The sequence below is a fragment of the Protopterus annectens genome, chromosome 2.part0 (genome assembly GCF_019279795.1).
Source record: "Protopterus annectens isolate FY-2018-M chromosome 2.part0, PAN1.0, whole genome shotgun sequence".
Taxonomy (NCBI): domain Eukaryota; kingdom Metazoa; phylum Chordata; order Ceratodontiformes; family Protopteridae; genus Protopterus; species Protopterus annectens.
In genome coordinates, this window is record NC_056728.1 from 735,437,818 (window position 1) to 735,450,161 (window position 12,344).

A 12,344-nucleotide genomic window follows, 5' to 3' on the forward strand; every position below is an offset into this window, starting at 1 on the left:
GCGTCTTCTGCATGGAGACATGCGTGAATGGGCGTACCTTCGTTGAAGGTTGTGCATCAGGGCTGGTAACTCAGCATGTAAAAATCAACTACCAATCATTAGTGGACCGGAGTTCCACTGTGGCGACCCCTAACCGGGAAAAGCCGAAAGACACAACAACTGAAAATTAACACAATGATATAGTAGAAGTGCAATGTAAGTAAGAACTTGCTCCTCTAAAGAATTAAGTTAATTTTGAGTATCTCATAATGTTTTGCAGCTGTATGTAAATTGGTCCATAATACCTACCATGACATCATGTTATGGCTGTGTTATAGAAAAAAAATGAATACACAGTGAAACTAAAAAAATCAAACAGCACATTACAATCCTTATTTTTTGCAGACTCACTTGCAAATTTATCATGAGGATTATAACAAGAAATGAAATTATTTGTAAAGCAAAGGCACTTGCAAACATGGCCAATACACTTTAACTAACAGCAGAAAGTAAGTTGTTTGCAAAGGTACAGTAAGATGCATTAGCAAATCTGATGAATACACTTTACTTACAGCTCTATTAAACATACTGAAACCAGAAACTTGCAAACATCTTATACACTCCTAAGTTTATGTGCATGTTTCTCTGCTGTATAATTTAATAATTATGCCAATGTTTATGTGCTTTCCTGTAGTGTTGCATTAACAAATAACTCATTAATGTGTGTGTTCATGTATTGTAAGTGAAACAGTGCCTAAAAAATTACCTAATTTTACCTGTTATTCGGATACAATTCTGTGCCTGTTTTATTTGTCACCAAACCATTAGTTTTGCTTAGTGATGGTATAGCTGCAGTTTGCACTATATTCTCTCCAACCCTTGTTAACTGGCACCAGGGCAAACTCATCAGTTGATATCAACAGGAGAGTGTATAAAGATCTAGAGGTCATGTTTATGTTGACAAAGTTCAAGACTGTTACAAAATAAAAATACTTTAAACTCTTAAGATATCCTGCCCTTTTAGTCACAGAACTAGGTATATTCTGGATGTGTAATTCCTCTTTTGCAAATAAGCTCTGCCCTGAAGGACACCGTTATCAAGCAAACAAAATGAAATTCTTCTAAAACAAATAGCAAGACAAATGTAGTTGAAACAAACCTGGCTTTATATGACTGAAGTCAATGATCCAGCTCTCATCCCAAAACAATTTTTGTTTCTGATACTGAAAACACTGAAAAAGAAGAAAGTGTGAAAGAATGAGATATAACAAGAACATTAAGGAGAAATATTTTAATGCATCCCAAAACAGAATAAATGGTAGATTAAAATTATTACACTATGACTTAAAGTGACACTTTGCTTTCCGCAGTATATGGCATCATTTATGGATGTCTGCAGCAAAAATGTCATGGCATGCAATAGATTTTAGACTTATATATCGGTAATATGAAAAGCTTCCCCTGTGTTTTCTTAAAGTGTATTGTAGAGTTTCCATAGCAAATGTAAATAATCAACTATTATATATGCCATATATTTTTTCAATAATTAATGCAAAATGTATGTTATTAGTTCATTGTTTTTGTTGACAGGCACCATCTCTTAAACTTTTTTTGAAGCAGAAAACTCCAGCTACACGATTTATTTATTTATTTACATTTTCGTTTCCTGGAAAGTCCAACTGGTCTGTGAAAAAAAAATAAATTTCAGTGGATGCCTGGGGAGGAAAGCTGGCATCATGAAAGACTGCACCCACAATGCCTCACTGCTTACACTAGTGCACAAGCCAGTATTTATTCCATGCTAAGTACAGCAACAGAGAAGTCTTCTGTGCAAGAAAGACAATTTGTTACCAACAGTACCATAGTACCATAGCTAGGTCTGGGTGAGAGAGGCAATTGCACCAGGTGCAAATTGTCAGTGTGGACTAGTCGATCTTCATTTTTTATTAAAAATCAATATTGCATTTGAGTCAAACCTGAGTGCTTTAGTGCTCACAGTGTGATCTAAAGTGGAGCAAGCACTTTGCTTCAGTTTCTATGTAAAAAAAATCTTTTTTATAGGTTCATAGGTTCATAGGATGTCACTAGGCTGTTGACCTGAAGGTCTTTACAAGCCTAACCATTAAATCCCAATATAATACAAGATGATTTTGTTTTACCTAAAACCTGAGTGCTGTAGCGTTCCATGCTAGCAGGGTATAAACTGTGAAACCAAAACCGGCACACGAACAGGAATCAATGTAAGGAACGTAGCTGGAACAACAAGCCTGGAAATAGCAATTGAATCCACCACAGAATCCACCAACGTAAAAAAGTACTTCTTTATTGCACGATACCCTTGAAAAAATATAAACCAAACACTAGTTAAGCGCTTTCATCTGCCATGCGCAGACTTCATCAGAACTCTGCGCATGGCAGATGAAAGCGCTTAACTAGTGTTTGGTTTATATTTTTTCAAGGGTATCGTGCAATAAAGAAGTACTTTTTTACGTTGGTGGATTCTGTGGTAGATTCAATTGCTATTTTCAGGCTTGCTGTTCCAGCTACGTTCCTTACATTGATTCCTGTTCGTGTGCCGGTTTTGGTTTCTCAGGGTATAAACTGTAGCAACTGTTTGCTACATTTTAACAAGCAGTTGACTACAGTTCAAAAATAAGATTTTCTTTTCTAACTAAAACAGGAGCATTGTAGCAGTCTGTGCAGGCAGGGTATAAGCTGTAGCAACTGTCTGCTACATTTTTAGCAAGCAGTTTGCTATAGTTTAAAAAGGAGATCTTTTTTTTAACTAAAGCATAAAGTTTGTAGCAAACAGTTTGCTATAATTTAAAAGAAATTATGTTAAGGGAAGACAGGGGGCAGGGCACAGAAATGGGACATGAATAGCTGAGGCAGGAGGGAGGGGGTTATCATGCATCTGGCCACCTGGCTGGTGTGCCAGTAAAAAAAAAAAGTCCATTTTTTTTCTCTTCACTTGAAGAGTGGAGGGGGTGGGGTGTGGGTTCACAATACCGGCCCAGGTGCTGATTGAACAACTACACTACTGTTATACCTCAATGAATTAGCAAATGGCAATGAGTTGAGTAACATACATTGTAAAAAGAAACTGCAAAAGTGCATTCATGGAAAACATAAACAACTGAGTGATTCCAAAAAGTCTTATGACAAGCCACTCCAAGTGATCAGTGTAATTAAAAGAGCAGTCAGTGTAGTGTTTTTGGAATATTTAAAGAGACAATGTAACAAACAAACTTTGTATGTAATAATATGCATGTGAATTGCAGCATTGAATATACAGACTTAGGGATAATGCAGCAGTGCAGTCATACCTCTCAATTTCTTAGCACAAGAAATGTGGACAAAGCCTAAAATAATGGGGGACAAGACAAAAAATTGGGACAGATTTTAAATATTGCTGTTATAAACTTAAAATGTTTCCAGAATAACAGATGTTGTGTTAGCATGCATTTTCTGAATGATATGAAGTCTGAAACTCAAATGTGTGACATTATTTGGAGACTTCACTCCTTAGTGATTTGCCAGAAAAACACAAATTTTATGAGAAACAAACCAAAAATAAAAGGCAAAAGCTTGACGTTCTGTGAAAATCTGAACAGTTGAGAGGTATGAGTGCAGTGTATTGTGACTTTCCTTACATTCTGGTTATACAGACACGTGAGTGTGTGTGTGTGTGTGTGTGTGTGTGTGTGTGTGTGTGTGTGTGTGTGTGTGTGTGTGTGCGCATGTGTGTAAAATATATATATATATATATATACATACGTGCATGATGATATTATATATATATATATATATATATATATATATATATATATATATATATATATATATATATATATGGGTTCACTTCAATTCACTGAACTTTCAATTCACTGACTTTCATTTCACTGACACCATTTCACTGAAATTCATTTCACTGAAACTTCATTTCACTGAAAGTTCATTTCACTGACAAGTATTATTACAAAGTAAATGGAATATGCCCCCTTCCCCACTGTAGTGCGACCCTGGAGTTAGAATATATAGTAAGAGGGGTGTGGGGGGCGCAGCCCCCACTTACTTTTCTTTTACTAAGCAATATTATATCAAAACGTAAGAATATCATATGAAATGAAGTGGGGGGCTGCGCCCCCCACACCCCCGATGTGGGGGGCTCTGCCCCCCACACCCCCTAACTATATATTCTAACTCCAGGGTCGCACTACAGTGGGGAAGGGGGCATATTCCATTTTATTGCTAATAATAGTTGTCAGTGAAATGAACTTTCAGTGAAATGAAGTTTCAGTGAAATGAATTTCAGTGAAATGGTGTCAGTGAAATGAAAGTCAGTGAATTGAAAGTTCAGTGAATTGAAGTGAACCCATATATATATATATATATATATATATATATATATATATATATGTATATATATATCGACAGAGAATTAAAATATGTATGTATATGGATTCAAAGAAAACCTATTCTAAATAAACTTAAGTGATTCCTTTTTCTGTACAGACACAGGCATATGCAACTACTTGTTAATGAAGTGAGTATCCAGCATACTGTTATGGGCAGTTGTGGGCAGCAAACACTTTCTGTGCTAAGAACCCAATATATGTACATATGGACATTAATCTGTGGAAAAATATGCATCATTGTCTGTGACAGTTGCCCCAATAAGCATTAATTTCCCTATTGAAATTTCAGGACTAGAAATGCCAAGTCCCCACATAACAAAAAGAAACACTGTAAATGCAGAACTGCGAATATTGACTACCTTTCTTCTCATTTATTTTTTTTTTTTTGCAGGGGGCAAGACCCCTGTACCCCCTAATATGAGGGGCAAGCCCCTATGCCCCCCTGAACTTATATATACCAACTGAGATTGCCATACTTCAAACAAAAGGGAATATTCCCGGAAATGGCAATCTTGTACTCTACTTAGCCCAGACTTTTAATCATTCAGTCTCCACATTACAAGACTCACTAATGCAGGCCCCAACCATTCAAATGATTACCAGAAGTATTGCCATCGACATAGAGTGTTTTCCAGAGCAAGCCTGAAAAATTTAAGCAATGTCATAATATACAGGCTGTGGGTTCTAGTCCAACTCCAAGACATTGGATTGCTTACAGTTTACTACAGCATTAGAGACTGTTACACTCTTGATTATGTCATCCTTTGGATGGGATTTAAAGTGAGGTCCCATCTGCTTGTGTTGGCTGTAGCTCAGGTGGATGTAAGGGATCCAACAGCATCTATCAAAAAGAGATGGAAAGTTCCCTGATGTCCAACATACCCCACTAATATAAATACCACCGCATGACTTGTAACTTTTTCTGTCAGAATAATGATTGACTACTACAATAACCTTCACATACTAAACAGAATATATAAAGATCTTTAAAATAACAACAAATGATCATTTTTAATTTCCCTTAATGTAAAATTTTAACTGTATACAATATTCATGTAAATTGTGGTGACAACACGGTATGTTTTGTACTGTGTGTATAATATATATACTCCAATACAATGGCATCAAAGTACAGTCTGAAAAACATAAAGATGCAATTGTGCTAACAGGTCTTTTATAATACATGTATATGTCAAGGACTCATTGGTAATACAAACTATAGCCAAACACATCACTGTTGTACCACTCTATCAGATATAGGAGGTCCAAATGGATGCTTGAATAGTACCATATTTACTTTGAACTGCCTGCAAGAGACCTAAATAACACAGCACATGAGAACTCAAATTTGTCAAAAAAATATACCCCAGGATTCAATAATGCCTACATTGTGTACACCGTTCTGTGTGAACAGACAGCACAGGCATAACTCACACCTTATTCTTCCTAATTTTAGTATTCCTTCTGATTTTCTTCCATCTTTCAATATCAACAGAGATTCATAAAGGTTACCACAAAGTGTAGTCTACATGGACACTTTGTGTGATCTTTTAGAGTGACTAGAAAGCACAAAAAATGTGCTAGGGATGTTCTTGAATATATATCATTTACACCTAGTATATGCTTTATTGAACCTGGATAGTGCATCAGAGATACTACAGCAGACATTTCTTTTAATTCCAAATGCTAACAAATCTGTACTCCATTAACAATTCACGGGTACATTGCTGCCTTAAACATATCTGCTTTGAACATGCAGGATCATAGGTATATACTAGGCTAACAATGATCAGGGCCTTTATAAGCCTTGCTGTGCAACCCAACCCCACTGTGTCTCTATGTATCATGGACATTTATTAGGAGGACATTATTGTCTGCCTCTGTCAGAGGCATGGGGGCCAGACCTAGGATGAATTTATAATTTCCCATCTGTTGGTGACTTAAACAGGGTGAAGGATGAACTCTGTTTCTCATGGATGAGGAACCTGGTCTAGAACATGGGGATCCTCTGAGCCACATATCTGTCTCACCCACATGTCTTATTTATGGCAGAAGCAAAACTTAAATACTTGAATCTAGTGGTTCTGATACTGATCATTTTGCAGATGCGCAAAAGGTTCATCAGAGCTGGATCTGAACATACCTTGAATGTCAGGCATAGATCACCTTTCAGTAACCTGTAGGAGACTGAGTATAGTGATAGAGCTTTAAGGTAATCTATAATGGATAATGTGTTTATACCATGGATTCTCCTGTGTCCATTCCAACTGTTGCATATGTCTGGTCAGGTATATGCCAAAGTGGGCATTATACACAATAATGAATCTGATAACTGCTGAATAAAGTAGTGGTATGACTTCCTTGCAACTGGATGCTATGTGCTTTCTTATAAGTTGGGTAACATTGAATGATTTACTTACTGCCTCAGCCATGTGTTGTCCAAAGGACAGATTATTGCCTAAATATGTTCTCAGAGTATACTATTCCTTGCACATGTAGTTGCTATACTGTTTGGCAAACATTATGCATGTTGAACATTTTATATATTACCTGTGCAGGCCACTGCTGTTAATAAATCGTGTAGCAAATGTTTAGTATTATCTATTATATAAAGTTTTCTGCAAGAATCAAACAAATGCTCATGGGTAATTGGTGGTATATTAACCACAACGAAGAATGCTTTTTCCAAAGTTACATACACAAATATATTTACAAGCATGACAAAACTTTTCATAATCTTATATCATAAGTGGTAATATAGCTTCCTGTATTGCTCAGGAATGGTGTGGGAATGTATTAATATCATTTTGCAGTCCTTCACAGTACTAGTAAATATGAACCATGACAGACATGCTGTTGTACATTGTTTTATGTGATACACTTTTCAATTATGCACACATTTATATTCAAATTGCTCAGACTGTGGCATGCTAATAGACAATGGCATTATGTGGTATGTGTAACCAGGCATAAACATACTCTATGGTACTGTAACTATTTGTGATATTCTAGATGTACTTGCAATGCCCAGATTCTGCAATTACTCTCATTCTGGTGGTAAGTCCTGCATTGTGTGCACATTCCTCTGCAAGACTATATTTTTTATTTTTAAAAAATTCATAGAGGTTCTTCAGGAAGTTACTCAGGAAGTAATGGACAGCTACTAACCACTGCATCTCTTTAGGTTTGTCCACATCCCCCTCCAAACGTGGTCATGTCACCTCATGGCCTCACAATTCTCCTAGCCCAGATGCCATTCATAGTTCCAGTCTTTGCCAAGGTCCAGGGCCACAAGGACCACCTGCCTCACTCCAGTATATTGTAATTATCCCTCCCATCAAAGAGAGGTAAGCAGGCATAGTCTCATAATTCCTTTCCCCTTCTGGGTCCTATAGATGTCTGGACTGCATAAATGTACCCATGATTGTGTCATTGTCAGGGCTTTCTTCCTCTACATCAATGTAATTGTCTTACATTACAAGATTTACAGCTTTGGTTATTGTATTGGATCAGCATGTATTTATGAATATTGACACTGTGTGCTCTCAGTCCCGGGTAAAGGTATACATTTTGCAGATAATAAGACCTTGAAATAGTAAATGGTAATAAGTTCTCTTAGTGATGTAATGGCATTGGAGAGGTAAGTATGATGTCAAAACGTCATACAAATATGTAGCATTCTGGTACATGGAAATATAATGGGTTATTACCTGTACAAAAGGAGAAATCATAACAGCCTGATACCAAGGTCCACATATTTATTATATCACATCTGCTAGGCAGTGTTAGAAGTCTGTGAAGACTGTCTTGTGTATGCATATTTTTACTTTATTATATTATATTTGTTTATATTTCTTTAGGGTGGCCATGGTGGTGCAGCGGTTAGCATTGCCGCCTCACAGCAAGAGGTTCTCTGGTTCAAGTCTCGACTGGGGTGCCTTCTGTGTGGAGTCTGCATGTCCTCCCTGTGGTTGTGAGGGTTTCCTCTGGGTGCTCCGGTTTCATCCCAAAGACATGCAGTAGGTGGATTGGACACTCTAAATTGGCCCTAGGTGTGAGTGTGTGCGTGTGTGTGTGCCTTCTGTGGAAGGTTGGGCGCCAGGCTAACAACTTGACACCGTAAAACTCCACTGCCAATCAGGAGTGGACAGATGATCCACTGTGGGAACCTCTAACCAGGAAAAAGAAGAAGAAGAAGATATTATATTTGTTTAATGGGAAAGAGCACTGGTCTCTGGAACTTTTCAGAGTCAGCACAGTGGTGCTGTCCAGTTAAGTGATTTGCTCAGAGTAACAAAGTTAGACAAGTTAGGCTATGGGATTCAAACCCTGTTCATGATTACAGTGCTCTTGTTGAATGTTGTTTCTGAGGAACACTTTTTCATGGAAGATAGAACCTGCATATTGTGATACTGCCCACATTTATGATGTTTCCTGTGGAAAATCTTTAATATAGATGACAAAACTTTCATTGCAATTCTTGTGGGTATCACTCAAAGGTACTGATGCATGCTTTCTATATATATGTATTGCCTATAGATATGTTATATTCTTAACATAGAAATCTGTTTGCCATCTGCAACTGTCCATGACATTATGTCACATGCTAGTGTGATATATTAGTAATTGTGTGTGACCTTGGAGAAAAGTGAATCATTATAATGTTCAAGAAGATTATGCTTTCACTCTCTCTCACTTTTTCTCACACACACACATACACACACACACACAAAGATATATTTCTTTATTTATTAATATATATATATATATATATATATATATATATATATATATATGCATGTGTGTATGTGTGTATATATGTGTGTGTCTGCGTGTACACTAAAGCATTGGAAAAATTCTAGATTGCCAATGTTACTTTGTCCCTTTAATTACTCTAGTATCCTTCAAATACAGTATTGAGAATATTTTTGGAATTCCTACTTGATTATGTGTACATATAATTATAATGTAAGCAAAAGCCAGCATACACATATTGCATTATTCATTGGATAAACTCTGCCTTGTCAATATTACTATTCTTTTGCACATTCCACATGAGTATTGTTTGCTACTTTGCCCAAGTAATTTTCGTAACAACTTTGGAGTAACTCAGTATAAGATTTTCTGGAATCCCACTAAAGGTGTAAAGCATGTAGCATTACTCATTTCTATACTCAAAAAAACATCTAAAAGTTAATAACATTTAAGGTTAATCGCTAAACAACTGTTGTCATTGCAATGTATTGCTCTTTTGTTTTATTTCATTCACATTTACTCATTTAAAAATGTAGGGATTTTTTTTTTTTATTTTTGTACCTTCTCACTACCAAAAAATAACTCAATAGTCATTTACCTTCTGAACACCATTTATTTCATAGAGAATGATATGCTGAGTAATATTCAAAAGTAAACATTTTTGAGTTAAATATGAGCATTTTTTCAAGAAACAAACTACTTAACACAACACAAAAGTTAAACAGAAGTAAAACACTGTTACTTATATATATATATATATATATATATATATATATATATATATATATATATATATATATAGTTAAGCAGAATGATTTCTTGGCCCAGAGAGGAGTAGTTTCTTATTTGTATTTTGGCTTCACTACTACATCAACATGTGCTAAATTTCAGGGTGAGGTGTTCCACCTGCAATAACTAGTTGACAGCTTGAATTTTAGGGAACTAAAAAACACCTGATGCATTTAACATGGAAATAAAGTAGTCTGTACATTATTTTAGGTAATGAAGCATTAAGGATTTATTCTTTTGTGATATATTGAAAGAGATTTTTAGCTCTGGGAAAACATTCAGTGGGGAGTTTTTAGCAATAAAATAAAATGCAAAAATGACACAATCTTTGCATCCAAAACTGTGCAATTTGTTGTTCTATACAGTAACGCAGTTATAGCTAACTCCAAACATGTGTTGCTTTAGAACATGAGCAATACACTTTAAGCAGGCAGTGAAATGGAAGAAAGATATTTTTGATTTTTAGCCTTGGAGTTGCATTTTCATATTTAGAATTGTAGTATAAAGAATTATATGGTAGTCTGGAGGATTTCTGTCATTACCCTCTCTCACTGAAAGTATGCCGCAGTTTTATTCATTAAAACTATTTTTTTATTACATGGATACACAGATACACAGCCACAAGTGCGCGCACACACACACACACACACACACACACACACACACACACACACACACACACACACACACATTTCACAAGCTACTAGCTAATTATTATCGCTAGCGCATTTACTATAGAAAGCAAGAGCACAGATATTCTTCCCAGTGAGGAATATTTATTTTGCCTTTACCAGTACAACTGTTTAACACAGCATGTCTGAAGACAAATAATGATTTTCCAGTTAGGAAACAGTTTTATCTTCCTTTATATGAGATAACTTCCCACAGATTATTAGATTCATCATTATTTTTGATTAAAGTATAGGCAATATTTTTGTAACAAGAAAAAAAAGATTCACAAGAAATGTATACCTGTCAGTGCTATACTGGAGATATCTGTGTACAATGATTTTGAATATAAATGAGATAAGGTACACACAAGGAACACCGTAAATCAATCAATCAATCAAGCAATAAATAATACTTTTGCATCTTGTGTTAGCATCCAGATACTGCAGTCACAAAAATGGTTTCACCCTCTGAAGTTACTGAATACAGACAGACCTTTATCTAAGGTTTATATCATCTCAAATTGTTGCAGGCATTACTACAGAAACAGTTATTAAACTGCCTCTGGATTACAAAACAAGGGTACAGAGAGTATCATACAATTCCTCATACTCCAGCACACAGCTTACAGGTAATGGTTACTAAACCTTCTCTTAGAGCAGAAGGTGAGTGTGTGAAAGGACACATGAAATTTCAAACTGCAGACAACTCAAACCACTGGCAACTTCCTGGCTTAAATATATTTAATCAAATATCAGTAACATCATAAACACAGAACATTAGATGAAGTGAGATAAAGTAAGGTAAAACTTTTTAAGGTTTCTGTTAATACTGTCATTAAAAGTGAAGTGTCAAGAGTTTCCCCTCTCCACTGAAGTATTTCAAAATATTTTTGTTGAGCCTAATCATAATGGCAGTGAAGCCATCATGTCAGTATCCTGTGGTAAAACTAGCATGCAGGCATTGAATACTGAAAACTAATCTCACGTGTTTTGGAAAGTAAAGTATCTTTCTGAGCTGCACTTTGTCAACACATCTTACATGTATTAGTCAGGAATGGGCAGATTCATGAATATGAGTCAACAAAATTGTTGTTAGCAATGCCAGCCTTTTGCTACATCATAGCCAGGCACGGCTTTTTAAGTATAGTGAAAGTCTTGACTTTTACGAACAGTGACATTTTCAGGCAGTCATCTTTCAGACTTGAAAAATTCATCCAGTCATATACTTCCTGAAAGGAAAAGTAAGAAATGAATTTGACCTTGTATGAAATACAGATGAGCAGTTATGTAGAGCTGTTATTGCTAAGCAGAAGCAGGCTTGGCACCAAGCCACTCAATTTTTAAATGGTCTCAGTTTAGCATAACAAACTTTGAGCTGTGTGAAAAATGAGAGAGTATCAGCACTGGGGTATATGCCTGAACTTTATTTTCTTTCAAAATGTATCTAGGGCAAAATGGCTGTGTCTCTTTGTCTGAAACCACTTCTCTGAGAAATTAATCACAATAGGCACAACTTACTGCAAAGCTAAATCCATATGAGGCTGTAATACCGGGTAGGACCTCTTTCTGGGAAGGTAGATATGGTATTTATATGCCTCTTGTGTTCTTACCCCTAACTTGCCAGTGTCTCCATACTCTGCAAGCAGAGTTTTGTAGAAGTTTAAACCTGGCAAGGGTATGACCATCACTATAGTTAAAAGAGATATATTTGGCTGTAGCATACATAAACTAA

General features: G+C 36.0%; 1 protein-coding gene across 1 annotated transcript in view; it reads right to left on the bottom strand.

The window, feature by feature from the left end:
- LOC122792777 (atrial natriuretic peptide receptor 1-like) overlaps positions 1 to 12,344 on the bottom strand; it is a 1,260,614-nt gene that overhangs the window by 818,429 nt on the left and 429,841 nt on the right. Inside the window, exon 10 of the mRNA XM_044060347.1 lies at positions 1,139 to 1,211. Coding sequence (XP_043916282.1) covers positions 1,139 to 1,211 — 73 coding nt within the window. The remainder of the gene's footprint in view (positions 1 to 1,138; positions 1,212 to 12,344) is intronic.